Raw genomic sequence first — 25,488 nt, 5'->3', positions numbered from 1 at the left:
CACTCCTCCAGGCAGCCAGACCCCCGTGATGGGAGCCAGAAGTGAATCGCCTCACTTCTTGGGCTTGAGAGGAGATTGCCAGTGTGGTCAATGCCAGCGCTTGGGGCAGGAAAAGACTGAATGATCTCATCCACTCTGCCCGGGCTAAGCTAAACGTCTCACCTCACACTCTCATACAAACAGCTAATCTTCCGAGGCCACATGACCCTTCTACAGTCATACAGACTGGAAATGTTAACTTGTGTTTCTCTCCGCACAGATGCTGCCAGACCTGCTGAGTTTATCCAGCATTTTCTATCTTTATTACAAGGGACATCATCACAGACAAAGTTACATCTACATTTCATGTCACATCATTGGCCTGCACATTGGTCTACTCAGCACACACAGAAGACAGACAAGCTCATCATCCTGTTCACAGTTTGTCCGTCTGTCTTTATGCCGGAAACGATCAGCTACAACAGGGAGAGATCCCAGATCGGAGGGAGGGGGGATCCTGGAGCTCAGGCCCCTCACCCTCTGCAGCGGCAGAGCAGGCTGGCGGAGCTCGGGGGGGGGGGTGGGGGGGATCAGCCCTCAGACAGATGTTGGAACTCCAAAGACAGGATGGGGCACATCAGGCAGGGAGTGTCAGAGCTCATTAGCAGATTAGAACGGAGGAATCTGTCCATGTTCAGTCCAATGTCTTGGCCCCGACATGAACACTGGAAGGATGGTGTCCACAATGGAGACCCTGGTCCAGATGAGGACAGACACAACATTGCTTCCAGCAGTAGCTAGGCAAGAGGGTGATGGGGCTCCTCAATCTCCCTCCAGGAGTCCCTTCTCATGAAGGAGCCAGAGAGGGGCATTCGGACATCCACAGGGAGAGGAATGAGCCAAACAACTGAGTGCATCCATCCAGGACTCTCCTGGGACAGCTAACCACTCCAAGGACCCAATGCTTGTGACCCCATCAACTCCAACTCCTCGGGCCGAGGAGGGGGCACCTGCAGCAGGAGACTCCAAGCAAGCCGGGGCCACCCAGGCCTCAGCCCCTCAGAGGATGCCTGCCAAGGTCATCACAGACAACAGGGCAGAGTGGTTAGCAGGCAGTCTGTGGTGAACCATCGTTGGTTCCCACTGGGTAGTGCTGAGCCTGGGGCTGGCCAGTACTACAAGGATGTACATATGTTACTGTTGGATTGTGCTATTGTTGCTGTTAGGGTGGGGTTGTTACACCTTGGTACTGTAGTGTTGTGGCACATCCCAGTCGGGCTCCGCCTCCCGGGAGAGGTATAAGAGTCCCTGCTCTGGCCGGGACCCCTTCAGTCTGGGATAGTGTATATAAGTTCTGGTAGCTTCATTAACAGTAAATAAAAGCCTTTCATTTACTGAGCTTCAAGCCTCGTGTCTGAATAGCGCATCAATTTTATTTACTGTCGTTAAACTCTCGTCGAGAAAAAAAAGAGAGTATGGAGCAAATTCTGAAGCCGGAACGCCTTACGCTAGATCCACGTGTGGTGGGCGCTTCTAACACCTTCGACCACTGGCTGAAGTGTTTCGAAGACTACCTGGCAGCCTCCGCAGCGGTCACCACAGATGATGACAGACTCCAGGTCCTCCATGCGAGGGTAAGCGACACTGTCTACCTCACGATCCGTGCGGCCACCAATTATCCTAAGGCCCTCGAGCTTCTAAAGAAGCGCTATACCAAACCATCTAATGAGATACACGCTCGTTACCTCCTAGCCACTCGACGACGGCAGTCTAGCAAAACGATGGAGGACTATGCGAATGAGCTCCTACAGCTAGCCAGGGGCTGTGACTGCAAAGCTGTGTCGGCTGAGCAGAGCATGTACGACCTCGCCCGAGATGCGTTTGTGGCCGGGGTCGGATCGTCGTACATTCGACTTAAACTGTTGGAGAAGGGTAACTTTAATCTTACCCAGGCCATCGAGTTAGCAGAGATGCTCGAGTCGGCCTCCAAAAGCTTAGTTTTATATCCGGAGGACCATGTGGAGACAACGTGGCAGGAGCAGTCGCAAATCCCTCCTCGTCCCTCGGGTTCGAAATGCTGTGTAATGGCGTGCTCCCATTCGGGCCAGACGACGGCAGCAGCCCCGGGCGGCCCGCGGTGCTATTTCTGTGGAGGAGCGAAGCATACTCGGCAAAAGTGTCCCGCTAAAGCTGTGTTGTGCACCGCATGCGGTAAAAAAGGGCATTATTCAAAAGTGTGCCGATCTAAACCCAGGAACGGCAGTGCGGCCTGCGATTCTTCAGAGCTCGGGTCTTCGTCGTCGAAGTCGTCACAGGGTTCGTCCACGTGCGAGACCAGGACGACGCCATTACGGTCGATGGAGTCGGAGGAGTATGACCACCAGGGGTCGCTGAGTTTGGCGCCCTCACCCACGTGCGATTCATGGGGGCAGCCATGTTGGTCGACACTGACCACGAACGACCAGCAGGGGTCCTCCTCATCGACTTCAGCTGCCTGCAGTGGCGCTCATGAACCAACGGTGGCGTCGATCATCCTGGACCAGGCCAAGCCTCATAGACTTGACAAATCTATGATGAATATCCAGGTAAATGACCACGTGATTTATTGTCTGTTTGACAGTGGGAGCACTGAGAGCTTTATCCACTCAGACACTGTGAAGCGGTGTGGACTCCAGATTCAACCTGCCAAACAGACAATCTCTATGGCATCAAGGTCCCGGTCTGTTGCCGTGCTAGGGAGTTGCGTGGTAACCTTGAAGGTGCAAGGCACAGTTTACGAGCGTTTCAAGCTCCTTGTGTTGCCGTATCTTTGCGCGCCAATACTTCTCGGACTAAACTTCATGGTCCACTTGAGGAGTGTAATCCTACAGTACGGTGGGCCACTCCCTTCACTGGCAGTGGGAAAACAGCAGCAGCCTCCAAATTGCCCAACGCGCACCGCCTGCAGCCTCTCGACGCTGAAGATCACCACACCCTCCTTGTTCCAGAATCTTGTGCCAGGCTGCAAGCCCATCGCGACTAAAAGTAGGCGTTACAGCACTGAGGATCGGATCTTCATTAGATCTGAGGTTCAGCGGCTCCTCAAAGAAAGGATCATACAACCCAGTGCTAGTCCGTGGAGAGCGCAGGTCGTGGTGGTCAAGAGCGGGAACAAACCCCGGATGGTCATTGACTACAGTCAGACCATTAACCGATATACGCAGCTGGATGCGTATCCCCTCCCGCGCATATCTGATATGGTCAATCAGATTGCACAGTACCGGGTGTTCTCCACCATAGACCTCAAGTCTGCCTACCACCAACTCCCCATTCGCCCAGAGGACCAACAATACACGGCTTTTGAGGCGGATGGTCGCTTGTATCACTTTCTCAGGGTTCCCTTTGGTGTCACCAATGGGGTCTCGGTCTTCCAGCGTGCTATGGACCGAATGGTGGACCAGAACGGGCTGCGGGCTACCTTCCCGTACCTGGATAATGTCACCATCTGCGGCCATGACCAGCAGGACCACGACACAAACCTCCTGAACTTCTTACGCACTGCATCTCGCCTGAACTTGACCTACAACAGGGAGAAGTGTGTGTTTCGTACGTGCCGTTTAGCCATCCTAGGATACGTGGTGGAAAACGGGGTCATTGGCCCTGATCCAGACCGTATGCGCCCCCTTTCTGAACTTCCCTTACCTGCTAGTGCAAAAGCACTGAGAAGATGCTTAGGCTTCTTCTCTTATTATGCGCAGTGGGTTCCCAACTACGCGGATAAAGCCCGTCCGCTCATTAAGTCCACGACTTTTCCCTTAACGCCAGAGGCCCGATTGGCCTTCGATAAATTGAAAGCCGACATCGCGAAAGCTACGATGCACGCTGTAGACGAGTCCATCCCCTTTCAGGTGGAGAGCGATGCATCTGATTTCGCCCTGGCCGCCACACTTAACCAGGCGGGCAGGCCCGTCGCATTTTTTTCCTGCACCCTCCAAGGCCCCGAAATTCGGCATTCAGCGGTGGAAAAGGAGGCCCAGGCCATTGTGGAGGCCGTCAGGCACTGGCGCCATTACTTGGCGGGAAAACGGTTCACCCTGATCACGGACCAGCGGTCCGTGGCGTTCATGTTTAACAACACGCAGAGGGGCAAGATCAAGAATGACAAGATCTTGCGGTGGAGAATTGAACTCTCCACCTATAACTACGACATCATGTATCGTCCAGGGAAACTCAATGAGCCCTCGGATGCCCTCTCGCGTGGAACATGCGCTCGTATACAGGAGGACCGTTTGCACGCCCTCCATAATGACCTGTGCCATCCTGGGGTCACTCGGCTCTACCACTTTATAAAAGCCCGCAACCTGCCTTACTCGGTGGAGGACGTCAGGTCAGTAACAAGGAGCTGTCGGGTTTGCGCGGAATGCAAACCGCACTTTTACCGACCTGACCGGGCACATTTAGTCAAGGCCACTCGTCCCTTCGAGAGACTGAGTGTCGATTATAAGGGCCCCCTTCCCTCAACAGATCGGAATGTGTACTTCCTCAATATCATTGATGAGTACTCTCGGTTCCCTTTTGTTGTTCCCTGCTCTGATACATCCGCTGCCACGGTTATCAAGGCATTCCGTGATCTCTTTACCCTGTTCGGGTACCCCAGCTACATCCATAGCGACAGGGGCTCGTCGTTCATGAGCGATGACTTGAGGCAATTCCTGCTCTCATACGAGATTGCCTCTAGTAGGACCACGAGCTACAACCCTAGGGGTAATGGACAGGTGGAACGCGAGAATGCTACAGTCTGGAAGGCTGTCTTACTGGCGTTGAAGTCAAAAGGTCTTCCAGTCTCCCGTTGGCAAGAGGTGCTCCCTGATGCGCTCCATTCTATTCGCTCCCTCCTGTATACGGCAACCAATGCTACTCCCCACGAGAGGATGTTCTCATTCCGTCGGAAGTCTTCCTTGGGGGCCTCATTACCGTCTTGGTTGACGTACTCAGGACCCGTCCTCCTGCGGCGACATGTAAGGGCCCGCAAGTCCGACCCGTTGGTCGAACAGGTCCATCTCCTCCACGCCAACCCTCAGTATGCCTATGTGGCATACCCTGACGGGCGAGAGGACACGGTCTCGATCCGAAACCTGGCGCCAGCAGGGGACGAAGCAACCCCTGTCGCTCCCATACCCCCTGTTACAAACCCTTTATCTCTTGTTTCTTCCCCGGACACGGCGCGGGCAGCATCGGGACCATTGCTTAACCATTTTACTCCCATGTACAGCTTGCCTGAGCCCAGAAGATGGTCGCCACCGCAGGGCGTGTCAGGATCCCCTGGACTACCGTCACCTCAGGGTCGACCGGCCTGTGAGTCCGTGGAAGAACAGCTGGACGCCGCTTTGGGGAGAACGCCACCGCAAGTGCCTACTCCAGTGTCACCGCCGGTATTGAGGAGGTCACAACGACGGTGCGGTCCCCCTGACCGTCTGAACTTATAGACTGCTGACACTTTATTCTGTTTTTTTGTACCCCGCCGGCCTTTGTTCTCAAAGGAGGGGTGAATGTGGTGAACCATCGTTGGTTCCCACTGGATAGTGCTGAGCCTGGGGCTGGCCAGTACTACAAGGATGTACATATGTTACTGTTGGATTGTGCTATTGTTGCTGTTGGGGTTAGGGTGGGGTTGTTACACCTTGGTACTGTAGTGTTGTGGCACATCCCAGTCGGGCTCCGCCTCCTGGGAGAGGTATAAGAGTCCCTGCTCTGGCCGGGACCCCTTCAGTCTGGGATAGTGTACATAAGTTCTGGTAGCTTCGTTAACAGTAAATAAAAGCCTTTCATTTACTGAGCTTCAAGCCTCATGTCTGAATAGCGCATCACAGTCTTTACCTCTGCCTCGGAGGTCAGGGATGCATCTAGACACAGCGTTAGAATAAGACAGTTTGAGATTTCAAAGAGCATGGGCGTTCACAATCTATGTACTATGCACATATTTCTGTGAACTTATCTAGTGAATGGCTCTTTGATCAGATGTAATGTTCTGAGATCATAAGTTTGGCAGAGGCTGCCCCATCTCAGATATCTCCCATCGTTTGCTTCAGGCCCTGGTGTCTGGCGCCATCGCGTTACAGAGTCGTCTTTCTGTGCACAGCAGAGTCATGAGCAAGGCCTCTGGCTCCTCAACATGCTAATTGGGCAATGCATATTGACTGAAGATGCTATAATATGGCCTCATGAGTATAGCTGTTGCAGTCTGGTTTATTCAGCTGATACTTCTGCACTGAAGAATGGTTCATGTGATCTGTGTATGCTTGAATGTTGAGCCATGTGAGAGTCAATTTCAATTGGTACGTCTTTCAATGGTTTCTTTCAATAGCCTCAATGTGATGACTGTCAGGTTTGAGTGCAGGTTACATCTCGACCAATAATTGAGCATCTTATAGGTCCCTGGTGGCCTGGTTGTGTCTGGATTTACAGCTTGATATCAGCCCTACAGCAGTCCCCACTTGTCCACCTGCACACTGCTAAGCTATGGACCCAGCTAATATTTGGTTACTCCCAAAATACTTAGGGTAATGACTATGCAAGATCAGAGGTTTGTGTCATAAGGGCCCCAGATGCCATGGAGGGGTGTCTCTCTGGACCTGAAGGCCTGGCTGACATGGCAGAGGCAACTCTCTGATGGGCTATCCACATGGGAATGTTGATGGTGGGAATGCCGTCAGTGTGCCTTGCTTCCCTGTAGACATCTGACACTTCTGGAATAAAAATGTGGAGGTTTCAAATAGGATCAGGGCAAAGCTTCACGACATCTGCTGTATGCTTGTCACAATTAACACCAAAATGGTGTTAATTAGTTAATCGTAACAAGCATCCAGCAGGCTCAAAAAGCAGCAGACACACCAGGAAGCATGGAAAACGTGCAGGTCTGCAGGTGAGTGTGAAACAATGCGGTCCCAAGGCCCCCCCTCTCCCCAGCTTACTGCTTGCAAATGTCCAATCTCTGGAAAACAAGCTACACAAACTTAGAGCCAGACTCACTTTCCAAAGAGAACTGAAGGACTGTTGTGTACTCTGTTTCACGGAGACATGGCTCACTCCTGCTTCACCGGACAGTGCCATACAACCAGAGGGCTTCTCAATCGATCGAATGGAGAGGCAAGGCTAGGGGAGGTGGGGTCTGCTTCCTAATCAACGCCTTGTGGTGCCTAGATATAACAACACTGACAACTTTCTGCTCCCCAGACCTAGAATACCTGACGCTACAATGCCGTCCCTACTACCTTCCACGGGGGTTCACCTCCGTTATCCTGATGGCAGTTTACATCCCACCCCATGTGGACGTGAAGATCGCGCTGGACGAAATATACACCACTACGAATAGCCTTGAGACGAAACATCCCGGGGCCTTGTTCATTGTGGCCGGGGACTTCAATCAGGTCAAGCTCAAGAGCGAACTACCAAGTTACCACCAACACGTCTCCTGTTCCACCAGAGGCCCAAACATCCTAGACACTGCTACACAAATATCAAACATGCCTACCGCTCTATCACCCGCCCACACTTTGGCAAATCAGGCCACAAGCCTGTGCTCCTGCTCCCAGCTTACAAACAAAAACTGAAGCGGGAGAATCCATCAAAGAAAGCTGTGCAATGTTGGTCTGAGGAAGCGGATGATCTCCAACGGGGCTGCTTGGAGTTAGTTAACTGGTCAGTATTTAAAAACTTTGCGACCAGCCTGAACGAGTACGCCACTACTGTAACTGACTTCATTAGTAAGTGTGTAGAAGACTGTGTGCCAAAGAAGCAAATCTGTGTTTTCCCCAACCGGAAGCCATGGATGAACAGGGATATCCACTGCTTGCTGAAGTCCAGGTCTGAGGCGTTCAAGTCAGGCTACACTAACCTATATAAGAAAGCCAGATACGATCTAAGGAGACCCATCAAAGATGCCAAATGACAGTACCGGACCAAGCTAGCGTCCCAGGCTGGCCACATCGACCCCACCAACTATGGCAAGGTCTGCAAGACATAACAGGTTACAAGATGAAGGCATGTAAAATCGCCGGCTCCAATGCACCCCTCCCTGATGAGTTCAATGCATTCTACGCCCGTTTTGAGCAAGAGATCAGCGAGAGCATGCCCTCCACCCTGGATGAACCTGTATCTGGGTCACCATTGCAGATGTCAGAGCAGCTTTCTCGAAGGTCAACCCATGGAAAGTGACTGGCCCGGATGGGGTACCCGGGCGAGCACTCAGATCCTGCGCGGATCAGCAGGCGGGGGTATTCACAGACATCTTCAACCTCTCTTTACAACAATCTGAGTCCCTACCTGCTTCAAGAGTACGACCATCATCCCGGTATCTAAGAAAAACCAAGCAGCGTGCCTTAATGACTATCGGCCGGTGGCTCTGACATCCATCATTATGAAGTGCTTAGAAAGGTTAGTCATGGCACGAATCAATTCCAGCCTCCCGGACTACCTGGATCCACTACAGTTTGCCTACCGCTGCAACAGGTCCACAGCAGACGCTATTTCCCTGGCCCTAGGTAACAAGGACACCTATGTTGGACTCCTATTTATTGACTACAGCTCAGCCTTCAACACTATTATTCCCACATCTCCAAACTTCGTGGCCAGGGCCTCCGCACCTCCCTCTGCAACAGCATCCTGAACTTCCTAACTCACAGACCACAATCAGTAAGGATAGGCAACAACACCTCCTCCACAATCATCCTCAACACCGGTGCCCCACAAGGCTGTGTTCTCAGCCCCCTACTGTACTCCTTATACACCTATGACTGTGTGGCCAAATTCCCCTCCAACTCGATTTTCAAGTTTGCTGACGACAATACCGTAGTGGGTCGGATCTTAAACAATGACGAGACAGAGTACAGAAATGAGATAGAGAATCTGGTGAACTGGTGCGGTGACAATAATCTCTCCCTCAATGTCAACAAAACGAAGGAGATTGTCATCGACTTCAGGAAGCGTAAAGGAGAACATGCCGCTGTTTTCATCAACGGGGACGAAGTAGAAAGGGTCAAGAGTTTCAAGTTTTTAGATGTCCAGATCACCAACAATCTGTCCTGGTCCCCCCATGCCAACACTATAGTTAAAAAAGCCCACCAACGCCTCTACTTTCTCAGAGAATTGAGGAGATTAGGCGTGTCAGCTACGGCTCTCACCAACTTTTACAGATGCACCATAGAAAGCATTCTTTCTGTTTGTATCACAGCTTGGTATGACTCCTGCTCTGCCCAAGACCGCAAGGAACTAAAAAAGGTCATGAATATAGCCCAATCTATCATGCAAACCAGCCCCCCATCCATTGACTCTGTCTACACTTCCCGCTGCCTCGGCAAAGCAGCCAGCATAATTAAGGACCCCACGCACCCCGGATATTCTCTCTTCCACCTTCTTCCGTCAAGAAAAAAATACAAAAGTCTGAGGTCACGTACCAACCGTCTCAAGAACAGCTTCTTCCTTGCTACTGTCAGACTTTTGAATGGACTTACCTTGCATTAAGTTGATCTTTCTCTACACCCTAGCTATGACTGTAACACTACATTCTGCACTTGCTCGTTTCCTTCTCTATGAACGGTATGCTTTGTCTGTATAGCGGGCAAGAAACAATACTTTTCACTGTATACTAATACATGTGACAATAATAAATCAAATCAAATCAAATGTAGTGTCTGCTTTCTCAGGCCCACAGATGCTCAGGCGAGGCTGCATGGGATGATGGAATAGTCCAGATGCAGGCAGGGTGATGGGTAAATGTCAGCTGTTGCTGAAACTCACACAAAGGTGGCCTGGTTCACCAGCATGTGTGATGGTGATAGAGGACTGTATTATAAAGAACCATCTCATGCTGTGGACTCTACGATGACCAGCCCTGAGCATTAATCTTGCATGAGGGATTGCGTCTGGACAGATCCCACAGACCGGATTCAGATCATAGAAATCATAGAAACCCTACAACGCAGAAGGAGGTCATTCGGCCCATTGAGCCTGCACTGGCCACAATCCCACCCAAGCCCTATCCCCGTAATTATCCTGCTAATGCCCTGAGACTAAGGGGCAGTTTATCATGGCCAATCCACCTAACCCGCACATCTTTGGACTGTGGGAGGAAACTGGAGCATCCGGAGGAAACACACGCAGGCACGGGGAGAAAGTGCAAACTCAACACAGACAGTGATCCAAGCCAGGAATCGAACCTGGGTGCCTGGCGCTGTGAGGCAGCAGTGCTAACCCACTGTGCCACCAATTAGATCTCAGACATCAAAGCAAGAACCCTGCCCCCCACAACCATTCCCTCCCCCCACCCCTCGCCCCCCCCCCCCCCATCCCCACCACACGTGCACACACACGCACACAAACTACTCCGCACCTCTCCCCAGAATGAATCGTGCTGTCTACAAGCAGGCTTATAAAATTTTTCTCTGGCATTGCTGACAACTGTGAAAGCTGCAGAATCTTCCGCCACAGAGGGGAGCTACAGGCTCATGTACCTGCATCCTTTGAGCAGCTAATGTCACTCGGGAACGGATCTGTTTGCTGCAGATCCTTCCTTGTGGCTGGAGCAGGAGTTGGCTCTCTCTCCAGCTGTCGCGGGATCACTCTCTCTCTCCAGCTGTCGCGGGATCACTCTGACAGTCATGTCATTTTGGACTCGCCCAGCTCGCTCAGTTATGGGGCTTCAGAGCCTCTCTTGATGATGGGCATTGAAGTCCCCCACCCAGAGTACACTTTGTGCACTTGCCACCCTCAGTGCCTCTTCCCAGTGATGTTCAACATGGAGGAGTACTGAAGAATGGGGCGAAGGAGCTGAGGATGAAAGTCAGCAGAAGGTTTCCTTACCCTTGTTTGACCTGACGCTATGAAACATCATGGCATCTGGAGTCGATGTTTCTGATTTAACTTCATGATGCTCTGCAGTGGGGGGGTTTGGGGGTGTGAGGAGCAGTGGGGGGTTCCGGTGATAATGGGCTTGGAGCATCTGAGAGACTCAGGGATAAGTGCAATGCGTCGTTCACTGACTTTCTGACCCAGTCACTGAACTTCAATAATATTTCCTGAGTAGTTCACATGAATGAGTGTGATGATCATAGAATAGAATAGAATCCCTGTAGTGCAGAAAGAGACCATTCTGCCCATCGAGTCTGCACTGACCACAATTCTACCCAGGCCCTATCCCCATAACCCCATGTATTTACCCTGCTAATCCCCCTGACAGTAGGGTCAACTTAGCATAGCCAATCAACCTAACCCGCACATCTTTGGACTGTGGGAGGAAACCGGAGGAAACCCACGCAGACACGAGGAGAATGTGCAAACTCCACACAGACAGTGACCCAAGCCAGGAATTGAATCCGGGTCCCTGGTGCTGTGAGGCAGCAGTGCTCACCACTGTCCTGCATTTATGATGACCCATGAGGCTAATTCAACTGAAGTATTCAAAGGCACAATCCAAATGTGGGATTTAATGGATTCTGGAGCTAGGGTTGGAATTGGTAAGTTGGAATCCACACATTGAAACGTGTTATTTAAATCTATTCATTTATTGGTTCGCATTGCTGGCTAGGCCAGCATTCATTGCTCATCCCTAATTGTCCTTGAGAAGGTGGTGTTGAGCTGCCTTCCTGAACCGCTGCAGTCCATGTGTAGATACACCCACAGTGCTGTTAGGAAGGGAGTTCCAGGATTTTGACCCAGCAACAGTGAAGGAAAGATGATATATTTCCAAGTCAGGATGGTAAATGACTTGGAAGGGAACTTGCAGGCGTTGCTGTTGCCATATGTCTGCTGCCCTTGTCCTTCTAGATGGTAGTGGTCATGGCTTTGGAAGGTGCTGCTGAAGGGACTTGGTGAGCTGCAGTGTATCTTGTAGATGGTACACACTGCTGCCACCATGTGTCAGTGGTGGAGGGAGTGAATTTTTAAGGTGGTGAATTGGGTGCCATTCAATTGGACTGCTTTGTCCTGGATGGTGTTAAGCTTGAGTGTTGTTGGAGTTGCACCCATCCAGGCAAGTGGGGAGTATTCCATCACAATCCTGGCTTGTGCCTTGTAGATGGTGAAAATGCTTTTTAGAGGGGGTGAGTTATTTGCCAGAGGATTTCCAGACTCTGACCTGCTCTTATAGCCACAGTATGGCTAGTCCAGTTCATTTTCTAGTAACCCCCAGAATATTGATAATACAGTTATCATGTTAATGCCATTAAATGTGATGGGAAAGTGGCTAGAATTTATCTTGTTGGAGATGTTCATTGCTCGGTATTCATGTGGCAAATGTTACTTGCCACATATCAACCAAACTTGAATGTTGTCCAGGTCCTGTTGCATTTGGACACGGACAACTTCAGTAACGGAGGAGTTGAGAATGGTGCTGAACATTGTGCAGTCATCAACAAACATCCCCACTTCTGACCTTTTGATGGATGGAAGGTCATCGATGAAGCAGCTGGAGATGGTTGGGCCTAGGACACTACCCTGAGGGACTCCTGCAGAGATGTCCTGGAGCTGAGATGACTGACCTTCAACAACCACAACCATCTTTCTTTGTACCCAGGAATGATTCCAACCAGCAGAGAGTTTTCCCGATTCCCATTGGCTTCAGTTTTGCTAGGTCTCCTTGATGCCACATTCGGTTGAATGCGGCCTTGATGTCACGGACAGTCTCTCTCACCTCACCTCTGGAATTCAGCTCTTTTGTCCATGTTCGAACCAAGGCTGTGATGAGGTCAGGAGCTGAGTGACTCTGGCAGAACCCAAACTGAGCAGGTTATCGGTGAGTGAATGCCACTTGATAGTGCTGTCGATGACACCTTCTATTGCTGAGAAGAGATTCAGGACACCAAAGAATGTAGGATATAATTAGAAGGAAGTATGTAGGCTGATCCTTTGAGGTTTTTCTGCATCTAAAGGTTCTCACATATCTGAGCAATGGAGTGCTTCCCATTAAATATTCAACATGGTGATGAAACCTTTCACAGTCTGTGGTGAATCATATTGTTAGTCGTATTGAAGACCATCTTTAAAATAAGGGCTGGATGAATGCCTAGTTGAGAATAAGATTGAGAGATATGACAATTGCTTCTGAGCTCCTGAGTTTACAGAATGTTACAGACTTTGCCCGTGGGAGGAACTTTTGTTGCGAGGATAAAGCGAGGAGTTATGAGCAATCCCATCAGGTGAGACTGAGTGAAGGAGACAGCCAAACAATAATTCCAGTTTGAAACTGCTCACTATCTGATTTCTTCACAATAGCTGCATGGGATGGGATCTGAGGGAAACAGTGCACCCTCAGCAGGAAGAGTGAAGGAGTGTGGGTACATATGTGGGAGGGCAGCTGGGGAGAAATGCAATCCAGACCCTAAAGAGCCAGGTCACTCAGTTCTATTTGTGCATATTGAGAGGGTGGTCTTGGGCTTCATAACAAGAGGCATTGAGTACAAAAGCTGGGAAATTACACTGAACCTTTATAAAACTGTGGTTAGGCTACAACTGGAGTATTGTGTCCAGTTCTGGTCACCACACTTTAGGAAGGATGCAATGGTCTTTGAGACAGTACAGAGGAGATTGACCAGAATTTAGTTACAAGGTTAGGGTGGAGAAGCTGGGGTTGTTCCCCTTGGAGCAAAAGAGGTTGAGGGGAGATTTGATTGAGGTGTACAAGATTATGATACTTTTAGTTAAAGTGAACAGGATTGCCAGGACCGGGGACACGAGTTAAGGTTTTGGGTGAGATGTACAGGGGGATGTGAGGAAGCACCTTTGTACACAGTGAGTGGTAATGATCTGGAATTCACTGTCCACGTGATCAATTATTTCAAAAAGGAAATCCAACAGACACATGAAGGAAATAAATTTGCAGGGCTACAGGGATAGAATGAGAGAATAGAACTGAAAGGCATGCTTGACTGGACTCAATGGGCCAAATAGCCTCTTTCTGTGGTATACATGACTATAATTGCACAATGACAAATAGTGGGAGGCATGGTTCTCCTGAACATTAGAATTGTTAGATTTGTTGTCAGAGATGCCGGTGTCATTTCTGAGCTAGTTGTAAGATGTTTTGAGGCCAAAGTGAAGACATTCCAGGCTCAATCTGCAGACAGGGAGGTGTGAACACCAAGGGGAGAGTTAGAGCTGACCTATAATGCCTGTTTTGTAGTCCATCAAATTTAAAATTCGTATCCTCAGTTTCAAATTCTTCCATGGTCTGTCCCCCTCCCTTTCTCTGTCTTTTCCACCAACCCTGCAAAGCCTCTCTGCAATCTGCATTCCTCTTCCATATCCCTGACTCCACTAGTGGTAGCTTTAGCTTCAGCTGTGTTGGTCCTAAGCTCTGGAATTCAAGCCCCAGACCTCATCACCTTGCAATGTTCATGAAAACCTTACCTTGATAAAGCTTCTGGTCACATGGTCCTATATGGCTCTGTGTTTGACAGTGATGCACCTTGGGATGTTTACCATGTTAAAGATGTCATAAAAATGTCAATTGCTATCTCCTCTGAGTTAATGTTCCTCTTCCTCCACCTCTTTGCCACTATTCCTTCTCCTCTGTCATTCTCCTCTTCTATTCATTCTCTGCTATTTCTTACTAAAGACTGGGCTTGTTTCCACTGGAGTTCAGTAGAGTGAGGGCTGACTTGATTGAAAGACCCTGAATGGATGTTTGCTCTTGTCGGTGAGTCCAGAACTAGGGGGTACTGTTTTAAAGTTAAGGGTCACCCTTTTGGAACAGAGATGAGGAAAAGTTTTCCTCAGAGAGTTGTGTGATCCTGCATCAGAAAGCAATGGAGGCAGGGTCACTGGATATTTTTAAGGCGGCGATAGATAGATTTACTTGCTTAACAAGAATCTAAGGTTATGGAGGGGTGGGGGGTAGATGGGAATGTGGAATCTGAAACACAAAACAGATCAGCCAGGGTCTTATTGAATGATGGAGCAGCCTTGAGGGGCTGAATCAAACAGCAACTTGTTCTCTCTCTAAAGTGGGACGCTCCCCCAGCTAACCTGACAGGGACTGCCTGATTGCATCAGGATTTTGACCTTACTTGGTGCTCCCACTAACAGACTTACCCAATCTCAGGTCACATTAATGAGTCAGGCTAACAGTCCCGAGACGACGATGCTCTTGGCTCAGTCATTGTCCAGCCCAGTCTCCCCCACACAGTCCAACTTCATCTCAAATTACTTTTACCCCAAACGTGACTCAAGGAAGGTGGACATTAGTCAGCAGTTGGTAAGTGGGAAATGTAGTGTTGAGCCCTCTGCAGATAGAAACGATATGCTGTGGGCTCTGCACTAGTGCCTTGTGAGAAAGGTGAGTTAATTGTGACCATTCTCCTGATCACAGCAGGAGCACACTGTACCCACCTGAATAATGGTTCCAGCAGGTATGGGTACAAAGCTTCAGCAACAGCTTCCCACTGAGATCCATCGTGGTGGGTGCTGAATTCTGGCTGGATGAACATCTCAGATAACAGCTCCCAGCAGACATTGCCTGGAGTCTCACAGCTCCATCAACTATATAATGATGTGGAGATGCCGGCGTTGGACTGGGGTGGGCACAGTAAGAAGTCTCACAACACCAGGTTAAAATCTAACAGGTTTATTTGGAATCACAAGCTTTCGGAGCGCTGCTCCTGACTCATCTGATGAAGGGGCAGCACTCCAAAAGCTCGTGCTTCCAAATAAACCTGTTGGACTTTAACCTGGTGTTGTGAGACTTCTAACTATATGATGGACATCTACATTCAGTTTGTAGATGTCCTTTTGATTCTTTCAGGCCTGTGGGCATTGCTGGCCAGGCCAGGCCAACACTTATTGCCCATATCTGCCTTTGAGAAGGTATACTTGTATTTACCATCTCGATGTTAGGGATGTCGGAGTCCAGACTCGCGCGCGCTGACTTGCCTCAGTGCAGGCTCATGCTGCCTGCCTATGGTACGACCTCACCCTGGCCTCCCCAGCCCCTTCAGCTCTGGCCTGGGGCTCGAGTCGCCCCTGCAGCTGATCCCCTCAACAACCTAAGCTGGCAGGTGTGCCGGTGGCTTGCTGGCTGCCTGGCTGCTGCTGCTGCATATCCGACTTGGCCTCTGCTCTCGCCTTCGCCAATCCGGATGTCCAGTCCTCCTCACTCTCAGTCCTGGCCTCGGGTCAAGCGCCCCGCTGCTCCCTGAAAACCGTGCCAGCGCCTGTCTGGCCCTCGCACCTCCCAACTCCTCACCTCTGACTTGGGCAGCTATGCCTCGAGCCTCGAGGACTGCATGTGCTGCTCGCTCACTGCCTGGCTGCTGCTGTCTTTATCTGGCCTGCCCTAGCCGGGTCGGGCCTCTCTCCTTTCTTTGGTTGGTTGCCTGCCCACCGTCCTCAGCCTTGGTCTGGAGTTTGAAAGTCACCCTGTGGACTCACTGCTCCATCGTAACCCTTTTAAAAAAATATCCCATACATTTATTGTGTCAATGCAAAAACCATCCCTGACTCCCACCTCAGGCCACCTGTCTCTTGTTCTTAAAGCTGCTAACGTCTTGTTGCAATCTCTCACAGCTACAGTTTAATATCCAACACATTTCTCCTTTTCTTCACTTGTGATGAAGAGTCAAATGGACTCGAAACATTGACTCCATTTTCTCTCCCTATGGATGCAGCCAGACACCATTCTCTGTTCTTGTTTCAGATTCCAACATCCACAGTATTTTGCTTATTTAACTGTTCCTGTTTAAATCTGTGCATGGTCTTACCTCTCACCAGCTCCTATACTCCTCCAGTCCTATAATGTGTCTCTCAGAACTCTGTGCCCCATTCAATCTGGCCTTTTGAGCACCTGTGACTTCCTTTTCTCCATCAGTAGCGGCTGTGTCTTTATCCACCGAGGCCCCAACTGGGTCTGGAATTCCTTTACAAAACCTCTCTGCCTCCTACATTTTTGCCTTCCTGCAAAACCTTCCTGAAAACCGACAGCAAGATTTGAGCATCGCTGCTAATATCTTATTGGGCTTGGTTTCTATTTTTGATTGAATAAGCTCCCGTGTCTTTTAAAAACAAACAGGTGACATTCTAATGCACTTTGTTCTAAGAACATAAGAACTAGGCGCAGGAGTCGGCCATCTGGCCCCTCAAGCCTGCTCCGCCATTCAATAAGATCATGGTTGATCTTTTTGTGGACTCAGCTCCACTTACCCGCCCGCTCACCATAACCCTTAATTCCTTTACTGTTCAAAAATGTATCTATCCTTGCCTTAAAAGCATTCAATGAGGTAGCCTCAACTGTTTAACTGGGCAGGGAATTCCACAGATTCACAACCCTTTGTGTGAAGAAGTTCCTCCTCGACTCAGTCCTAAATCTGCTTCCCCTTATTTTGAGGCTATGCCCCCTAGTTCTAGTTTCACCCACCAGTGGAAACAACTTCCCTGCTTCTATCTTATCTATTCCCTTCATAATCTTATATGTTTCTGTAAGATCTCCCCTCATTCTTCTGAATTCCAATGAGTATAGCCCCAGTCTACTCAGTCTCTCCTCATAAGCCAACCCTCTCAACTTTTGAATCAACCTAGTGAATCTCCTCTGCATCCCCTCCAGTGCCAGTATATCCTTTCTCAAGTAAGGAGACCAAAACTATACACAGTACTCCAGGTGTGGCCTCACCAGCACCTTATACAGCTGCCACAAAATCTCGCTGTTTTTAAACTCCATCCCTCTAGCAATGAAGGACAAAATTCCATTTGTCTTCTTAATTACCTGTTGCACCTGCAAACCAACTCCTTGAGATTCCTGCACAAGGACACCCAGGTCCCTCTGCACAGCAGCATGCTGCAATTTTTTACCATTTAAATAATAGTCCATTTTGTTGTTATTCCTACCAAAATGGGTGACCTCACATTTACCAACATTGTACTCCATCTGCCAGACCCTCGCCCACTCACTTAGATTATCTCTATCCCTTTGCAGACTTTCAGCGTCCTCTGCACACTTTGCCCTTCCACCCATCTTGGTGTCATCTGCGAATTTTGACACACTACATTTGGTCCCCAACTCCAAATCATCTATGTAAATTGTAAACAATTGCAGTCCCAACACTGATTCCTGAGGCACACCACTAGTCACTGATCGCCAACCAGAAAAACACCCATTTACCCCCACTCTTTGCTTTCTGTTAGTTAACCAATCCTCTATCCATGCTAATACATTACCCGTAACACTGTGCACCCTTATCTTATGTAGCAGTCTTTGGTGCGGCACCTTGTCAAATGCCTTCTGGAAATCCAGATACACCACATCCACAGGTTCCCCATTGTCCACTGCACATGTAATGTTCTCAAAGAATTCCACCAAATTAGTCAAACATGACCTTCCCTTCATGAACCCATGCTGCGTCTTACCAATGGGACAATTTATATCCAGATGTCTCGCTATTTCTTCCTTGATGATAGATTCAAGCATTTTCTCTACTACATAAATTAACCTAACCGGCTTATAGTTACCTGCCTTTCGTCTACCTCCTTTTTTAAACAGTGGCGTCACATTTGCTGAGACACTAATTGGGCTGACAGATCAGGCTGAGACACTAATTGTTCAGCTAAGTCAGGGATCTTTAACATAGAAACATAGAAACTAGAAGCAGGAGTAGGCCATTCGACCCTTTGAGCCTGCCCCATCATTCATTATGATCATGGCTGATCTTCAAATTCAATATCCTGATCCTCCCGTTCCCCATATCCCCTGATCCGTGTAGCCCCAACAGCTATATCTAATTTCTTCCTGAAATCAGACAATGTTTTGGTCGAAACTACATTCTGTGGTCGTGAATTCCATACATTCACCACCCTCTGGGTGAAGAAATTCCTCCTCACCTCAGTCCTAAAACATTTATCCCTAATCCTCAAACTATGAACCCTAGTTCTGGATTCCCCTACCATTGGGAACATTCTTTCTGAATCTACCCTATCTATTCCTGTTAGAATTTTTAAAGTTTCGATGAGATCTCCTCTCACTCTTCTAAACTCCAATGAATATAATCCTAACTGACTTAGTCTCTCCTCATATGACAGTCCTGCCGTCCCAGGAATCAGCCTGGTAAACCTTCACTGTACTCCCTCTGTAGCAAGGACATCCTTCCTCAGATAAGGACACCAAAACTGTACACAATACTTCAGTTGTGGCCTCACCAACACCCTAAACAATTGCAGTGAAATATCCCTATTCTTATACTCAAATCCTCTCGCTATGAAGGCCAACATACCATTTGCCTTCTTTACTGCCTGCTGTACCCGCACACTTACTTTCAGCGACTGATGCACAAGGACACCATAGTCTCGCTGAGTATCCACCTCTCTTAATTTACACCCATTCAAATAATAATCTGCCTTCCTCATATTTATCCACATTATACTGTATCTGCCATGCATATGCCCACACATTCAGCCTGTCCAAGTCATGCTGAAGCATCTCTGCATCTTCCTCACAGCTCACCCTCCCACCCAACTTTGTATCATCTGCAAATTTGGAGACAATACAATTAGTTCCCTCTTCCAAATCATTAATATATAATGTGAATAGTTGGGGTCCTGGCACAGATCCCTGCGGAACCCCACTAGTCATTGCCTGCCAATTGGAAAAGACCCAGTTATGCCAACTCTTTGCCTCCTGTTTGCTAACCAGCTTTCTATCCATCTCAAAATACTACCTGCAATCCCATGTGCTTTAACTTTACATAGTAGTCTGCTACCTTGTCAAAAGCCTTCTGAAAGTCTAAATAAACCACATCCACTGGTTCTCCCTTAGTTACATCCTCAAAGAATTCCAATAGATTCATTAAGCATGACTTCCCCTTTGTAAATCCATGCTGATTTTGTTTGATTATATCACTGCTTTCCAAATGCTAAGCTATGACATCCTTGATAACGGACTCCAGCAACTTCCCCAGTACTGACATTAGGCTCACTGGTCTATAGTTTCCTGTTTACTCTCCACCTCCCTTTTTGAATCATCATTTCCTTAAGGAGCCACATTCAAATAGGGATTCAGGAAGAATAATGACTGTTTCATCACAGTAAGAAGATTGGCAACCAAGGGCAGAATGAACACAAGCCAAAGAAAAATCTTATCACAATTGGACAAAGATCTCTGAAGGTTTACAATTCAGGATACCCTTCATCCGCACGTTGTTCTGTTCAAGTATTTTAACAAGTGCTTTGGAAAATTTGTTTGATTCACTAAAGCTCTAGCAAAATTTGAGTGCTAATGTACCGTGGTCCTGTCCCACTGACCTGTCGGCAGTTGAAGGTTAAATCAGAAGGTGTTACTCACCGTCCCTACTCGGTTGATGGCACAGGTGAAACAGTGGTTGGCAATGGCAGCATTCCTGGCTTCAATGGGCCACATGGGTTCACTGAAACAGTTACAATAACAAACTTAAAGAAGCACGTCCTTCCCTGGGGGGGGGTCTTTCCACTGCATCAAGAAATTTGGAGGATTGCCTGTTAACTGTGCCCCGTTAATTATATTTATCATTCATAACAACCTCCAAAAGAAAACTCTTGGGATAAAGCAACTGGGATGTAAGTCATAGAGTAGGTGGAAAGCACAAACTCTCCTGCTTAACAATATATTTGTGAGGGAAATGAAGAATAGCTCTCTCAGATTTAGCATGGTATTGGCCTCTTTAATTTTGTCATGGTGCACAATGAGTTAAAAAGCAGATTCCCTCACACAGGAAAATTCCAGCTCAATTTATTATGTTAATTGGCTGATCTGATTGAAAATAAATGTATAGGAGTGTGTGATATATACTAAGTACTAATTTATTTATCAATACATGTTGTTTCTCTCACAGACTGGGGTGGGGTTGGGCAAGGGTGTATAAATGCAGCTAAATGTTGTGGGATTGTCAGCAAACAAGCCTCACGCCTGACCTAATGATAGAGCGAAGGTCAATACTGAAGACGTTTGGACCAAGGACACTTCCCTGATGATGTCTTGGGCCTGAGATGCCTGGCCTCTGACAAACGTAGCCACCTTCTTCCTTGTGATAACACACTCAGTCAGATAGCCCTTGGTGAGAAGTGCAGTCACTCCCACCTTCATCTAATGTCTTTGTCTGGAGAGAGGCTCTGGTAAGCTCTGGAACAAGGTAATTCTGGCTAAACTGGAGCTGAGTAGGTTATGAGTGTGAAAGTGTCACTTGATAGCAATACTGGTAATTCCTTCACTGAGCATTCGGAGAGGCTGATAGGGCAATAATTGCTCGGATTAGAGTTATACACATAGGCTACATCCAGGCAATAGCCCACATTATTGGCCAGCTGTCAACATCATAGCTACACTGAAATATTCCCAAGACTGTAACCAGTATTCCCTCTGATTTTACTCTGGAATGCTGGGTGATTTCCTTCTGTGCGTGGACGCTTTAGATTATTTTTGTGTGGTAAAGTGGCCGGATTGTGCATGGTCGCACCAGGACCAGAGTTCAGACAGAACATTGACTGTAACCCACGATACAGTTAAAACCTTCTCTCAGCAGTGGTATCATGGAGATGGTTTTAGTTTGTGAGAAGCAGTCTAATCTAACAACTAATCTACTGAAAACTAAGCTAGTAAATCCTGCCATTGAAATGTATCTTTCCTGACCTTTTTCAATCAATACTTATGGAATCCTCCTCCAACCACACAGTCAGAATGACAAAAGGAGCAAATATCAGTGAACAAAAAGCCAATATAAAGGTTACAGGGCTGACTTAAACATAATACAGCCCTTTACTGACTGACTCACACACCTGAAATGTATTTTGATCAGATTAATAGAAAGCTACTTACCTAATCAAACTTGTCACTCCTGAGCCCCACTTTCACTGGCTTCTCCTCTTAAAGACCTCTTATCGACTGCAGGATATTAATAAATATCTTCTGTATCCACCCCCCCCCACCCTGCATCGTCTTGACAGCTGTCAAAAATATTTTAAATGAAGCAATGTCCCCTCAGCCTCCTGTACTGTATCAATGAAACACAATACAAGTTCAAGGAGCAGGAGATTTTCCTTTAATTAGGCGCTTTGCAACCTTCCAGACTCAACACTGAGATCAGCAATTTCAAACCCTAACTTTAATCCCTTTTTCCTCGGGCAGCTTTTGGTGGTAATTCCCCTTTTCCCATTTATACCTCAAAACCTACTCTTTCATTTTCTTTACTTGTCCCGTTCCCATCTCTTTTTACCTTGCACAATCATCCCTTTTCTTATTTATTATTGTTACGATCCCAGATGATTTTGTCATGGGACAAGTCAGAATAGCACCTGGCTTGATAGATCCCAACATTTGTTCGAAACTGGGGAGGGAAGGTACTGAGTAAATTCACAGGAATCTGATGAACTTTTAACAGAAAGTATATAACATTTATTAAACAAGAAAGATGAACTATATTACACCTGACAAAATGGTTGGGAAAAATCTCAATACAAACAAAATAAAATAATTCTGAAATTCAATATTCCTTTATCCCAGCTATATTTTTACAGACAGAAATTAGGAAAGATAAATCAATTCACCATATCCAGCTTATACTCTAATATTCAGTATACATGTGAATTAACAGGTGAACTGTAGACAGACACGCTGCACTCCAAAGTAAATGACGGATGTGACCAAAGCATATTCTATGGATTTCTCAACAATCCACCCAAATGCTTGTCACGCTGTGATCCAATCGGTCTCACTGAAACTTTGCCTGTCTGTCAAGGGTTTCCAATCTCCAAATTTGAAGAACGCGCCTTGGAATTCTCTCCAAACCTTGCTCCCACTCAGATGGCTACAACAAGAACCCACCTCCAGGGTTTTAATCTCACCGTCCGAGATTCCTTTCCTACAAGGCTCAAGTCAGAATTGCATGACTCTCACCCAGGTCAAAGTAGAATGAAGGCCCTAGCCAGGAATTGTGTGGTAGCTGGGCATTGACAAGGAAATAGAAAGGATGGTTAGTCAATGCCCGAGTTGCAAAGCTCAACAGGTTTTACCACCACTCGTGAATTTGCATCCATGGGAGTGGCCATGCTGACCATGGGTGAGGTTACATATAGATTTTGCTGGGCCATTCATGGGTCATATGTTTCTTGTGTTGGTAGACGCACAATCCAAATGGTTAGATGTGCAGTCGATGAAGTCCACAACAGCCACGGACACCATTGACAAGTTAACAAAGATATTCGCTATCCATGGCATTCCAGATGTGGTGGTGTCTCGTGGACAATGGCACATCATTCAGGACGGAAGAGTTCCAAAATTTCTCAAGTCCAACAGCATTCGCCATGTGAGGTCGGCACCATGCCACCCAGCATCAAATGGGCTGACAGAGCGGGCAGTGCAAACATTTAAATCGTCAAGAAAAAAACAAGTAAATTTTATGACCTCGCTTGTCCCAAAACCATGAAATCGTGCTCGAGGTCAATGGACCTTTTCATGGTCTGCTCCTCGTCCGCTCCAATTCCCGTGGTGGGCAGGGCGGTAAAATTCTGGCCATTGTCTTATAACACCACCCCAAACATGACCACAGGGGTCACACCAGCTGAGATAATGATGGGAAGCTATTTAAGAACATGACTGGATAGGATATTCCCAAATTTGGCAGGGAAGGTGGAGGTTGGGCAAGCTTTCCAGAAGGAAAATCTCGATTCAGAAAAAACAGAGAGTTCAATGTGGAAGATACCGTCGTTGTTAAAAGCTTTGCAGTAGTTCTGGCATGGGTGACTGGTTAAATAGTGGAGAGAACAGGACCGGTCTCCTACGTCGTGGAGATACAAGGCTTAGGAAACATGTAGACCATCCAATGAAGAGAGCAGTAATGAACACAGGGGATCTACAGGCGACCCCTGCAGACAGTTTGAGGATGTCAGGGTTGGTTATTGTGATTTCATTCAGAATGTGGGAGCAAAGATGAGGAGCCAGAAGCTGCAACGAGATCCTAGATTAATGAGTCTGCCTTTCTCATCTGTCCTGTCTGGTCCTTTAAATGTAGAAGAGCCGAACCGAGACCAACCACAAACTAACTATACTTGAAGGTATCAGGGTCAAGGGTGGGTACCGGTAGACAGGAAGGTGGGTTGAAGTGTGTCTACTTCAATGCAAGGAGCATCCGGAACAAGGTAGATGAACTTGGGGCGTGGATTGGTACTTGGGACTACGACGTTGTGGCCATTACGGAGACGTGGGTAGAACAAGGACAGGAATGGTTGTTGGACGTTCTGGGGTATAGATGTTTCACTAAGTGTAGGGAAGCTGGTAAAAGAGGTGGAGGAGTGGCATTGTTAATCAAAGATAGTTTAACGGCTGCGGAAAGGCACTTCGAGGGGGATCTGCACACTGAGGTAATATGGGCTGAGATTAGAAATAGGAAAGGAGCGGTCACGTTGTTAGGAGTTTACTATAGGCCCCCAAATAGTAATAGAGATGTGGAGGAAGAAATTGCTAAGCAGATTATGGATATGTGTGGGGGTCACAGGGTAGTTGTCATGGGGGACTTTAACTTTCCAAATATTGATTGGAACCTTTGTAGGTCAAATAGTTTGGATGGGGCAGTTTTTGTGCAGTGTGTGCAGGAGGGTTTCCTGACACAATATGTGGATAGGCCGACAAGAGGTGAGGCCACATTGGATTTGGTACTGGGAAATGAACCGGGCCAAGTGTTAGATTTGGTTGTAGGAGAGCACTTTGGAGATAGTGACCACAATTCGGTGTCTTTTGTTATTGCAATGGACAGGGATAGGGCCGTACGGCAGGGCAAGGTTTACAATTGGGGGAGAGGTAATTATGATGCGATTAGGCAAGAATTAGGGGGCATAAGTTGGGAACAGAAACTGTCAGAGAAAGGAACTAATGAAAAGTGGAACTTTTTCAAGGAACAAATACTGGATGTCCTTGATAGGTATGTCCCTGTCAGGCAGGGAGGAAATGGCCGAGTGAGGGAACCATGGTTCACGAAAGAGGTGGAATGTCTTGTGAAAAGGAAGAGGGAAGCTTATGTAGGGATGAGGAAACAAGGTTCAGATGGCTCGATTGAGGGTTACAAGTTAGCAAGGAATGAGCTGAAAAAGGGGCTTAGGAGAGCTAGGAGGGGACATGAGAAGTCCTTGGCGGGTCGGATCAAGGAAAACCCCAAGGCTTTTTACTCTTATGTGAGGAATAAAAGAATGACCAGGGTGAGGTTAGGGCCGGTCAAGGACAGTAGTGGGAACTTGTGTATGGAGTCAGTAGAGATAGGAGAGGCGATGAATGAATACTTTTCTTTCGTGTTCACCAAGGAGAGGGGCCATGTTTTTGAGGAAGAGAAGGTGTTACAGGCTAATAGGCTGGAGGAAATAGATGTTCGGAGGGAGGATGTCCTGGCAGTTTTGAATAAACTGAAGGTCGATAAGTCCCCTGGGCCTGATGAAATGTATCCTAGGATTCTTTGGGAGGCAAGGGATGAAATTGCAGAGCCTTTGGCTTTGATCTTTGGGTCCTCGCTGTCCACGGGGATGGTGCCAGAGGACTGGAGA

General features: G+C 47.9%; 1 protein-coding gene across 1 annotated transcript in view; it reads right to left on the bottom strand.

The window, feature by feature from the left end:
* upb1 (ureidopropionase, beta) overlaps nt 1–25,488 on the bottom strand; it is a 152,441-nt gene that overhangs the window by 14,688 nt on the left and 112,265 nt on the right. Inside the window, exon 7 of the mRNA XM_078226774.1 lies at nt 20,273–20,354. Coding sequence (XP_078082900.1) covers nt 20,273–20,354 — 82 coding nt within the window. The remainder of the gene's footprint in view (nt 1–20,272; nt 20,355–25,488) is intronic.

This window comes from Mustelus asterias, chromosome 13 (genome assembly GCF_964213995.1).
Source record: "Mustelus asterias chromosome 13, sMusAst1.hap1.1, whole genome shotgun sequence".
NCBI classification, from domain to species: Eukaryota; Metazoa; Chordata; class Chondrichthyes; order Carcharhiniformes; family Triakidae; genus Mustelus; species Mustelus asterias.
The sequence above is the reverse complement of the archived record's forward strand: the minus strand, read 5'-3'. Positions and strand labels throughout refer to the sequence as shown.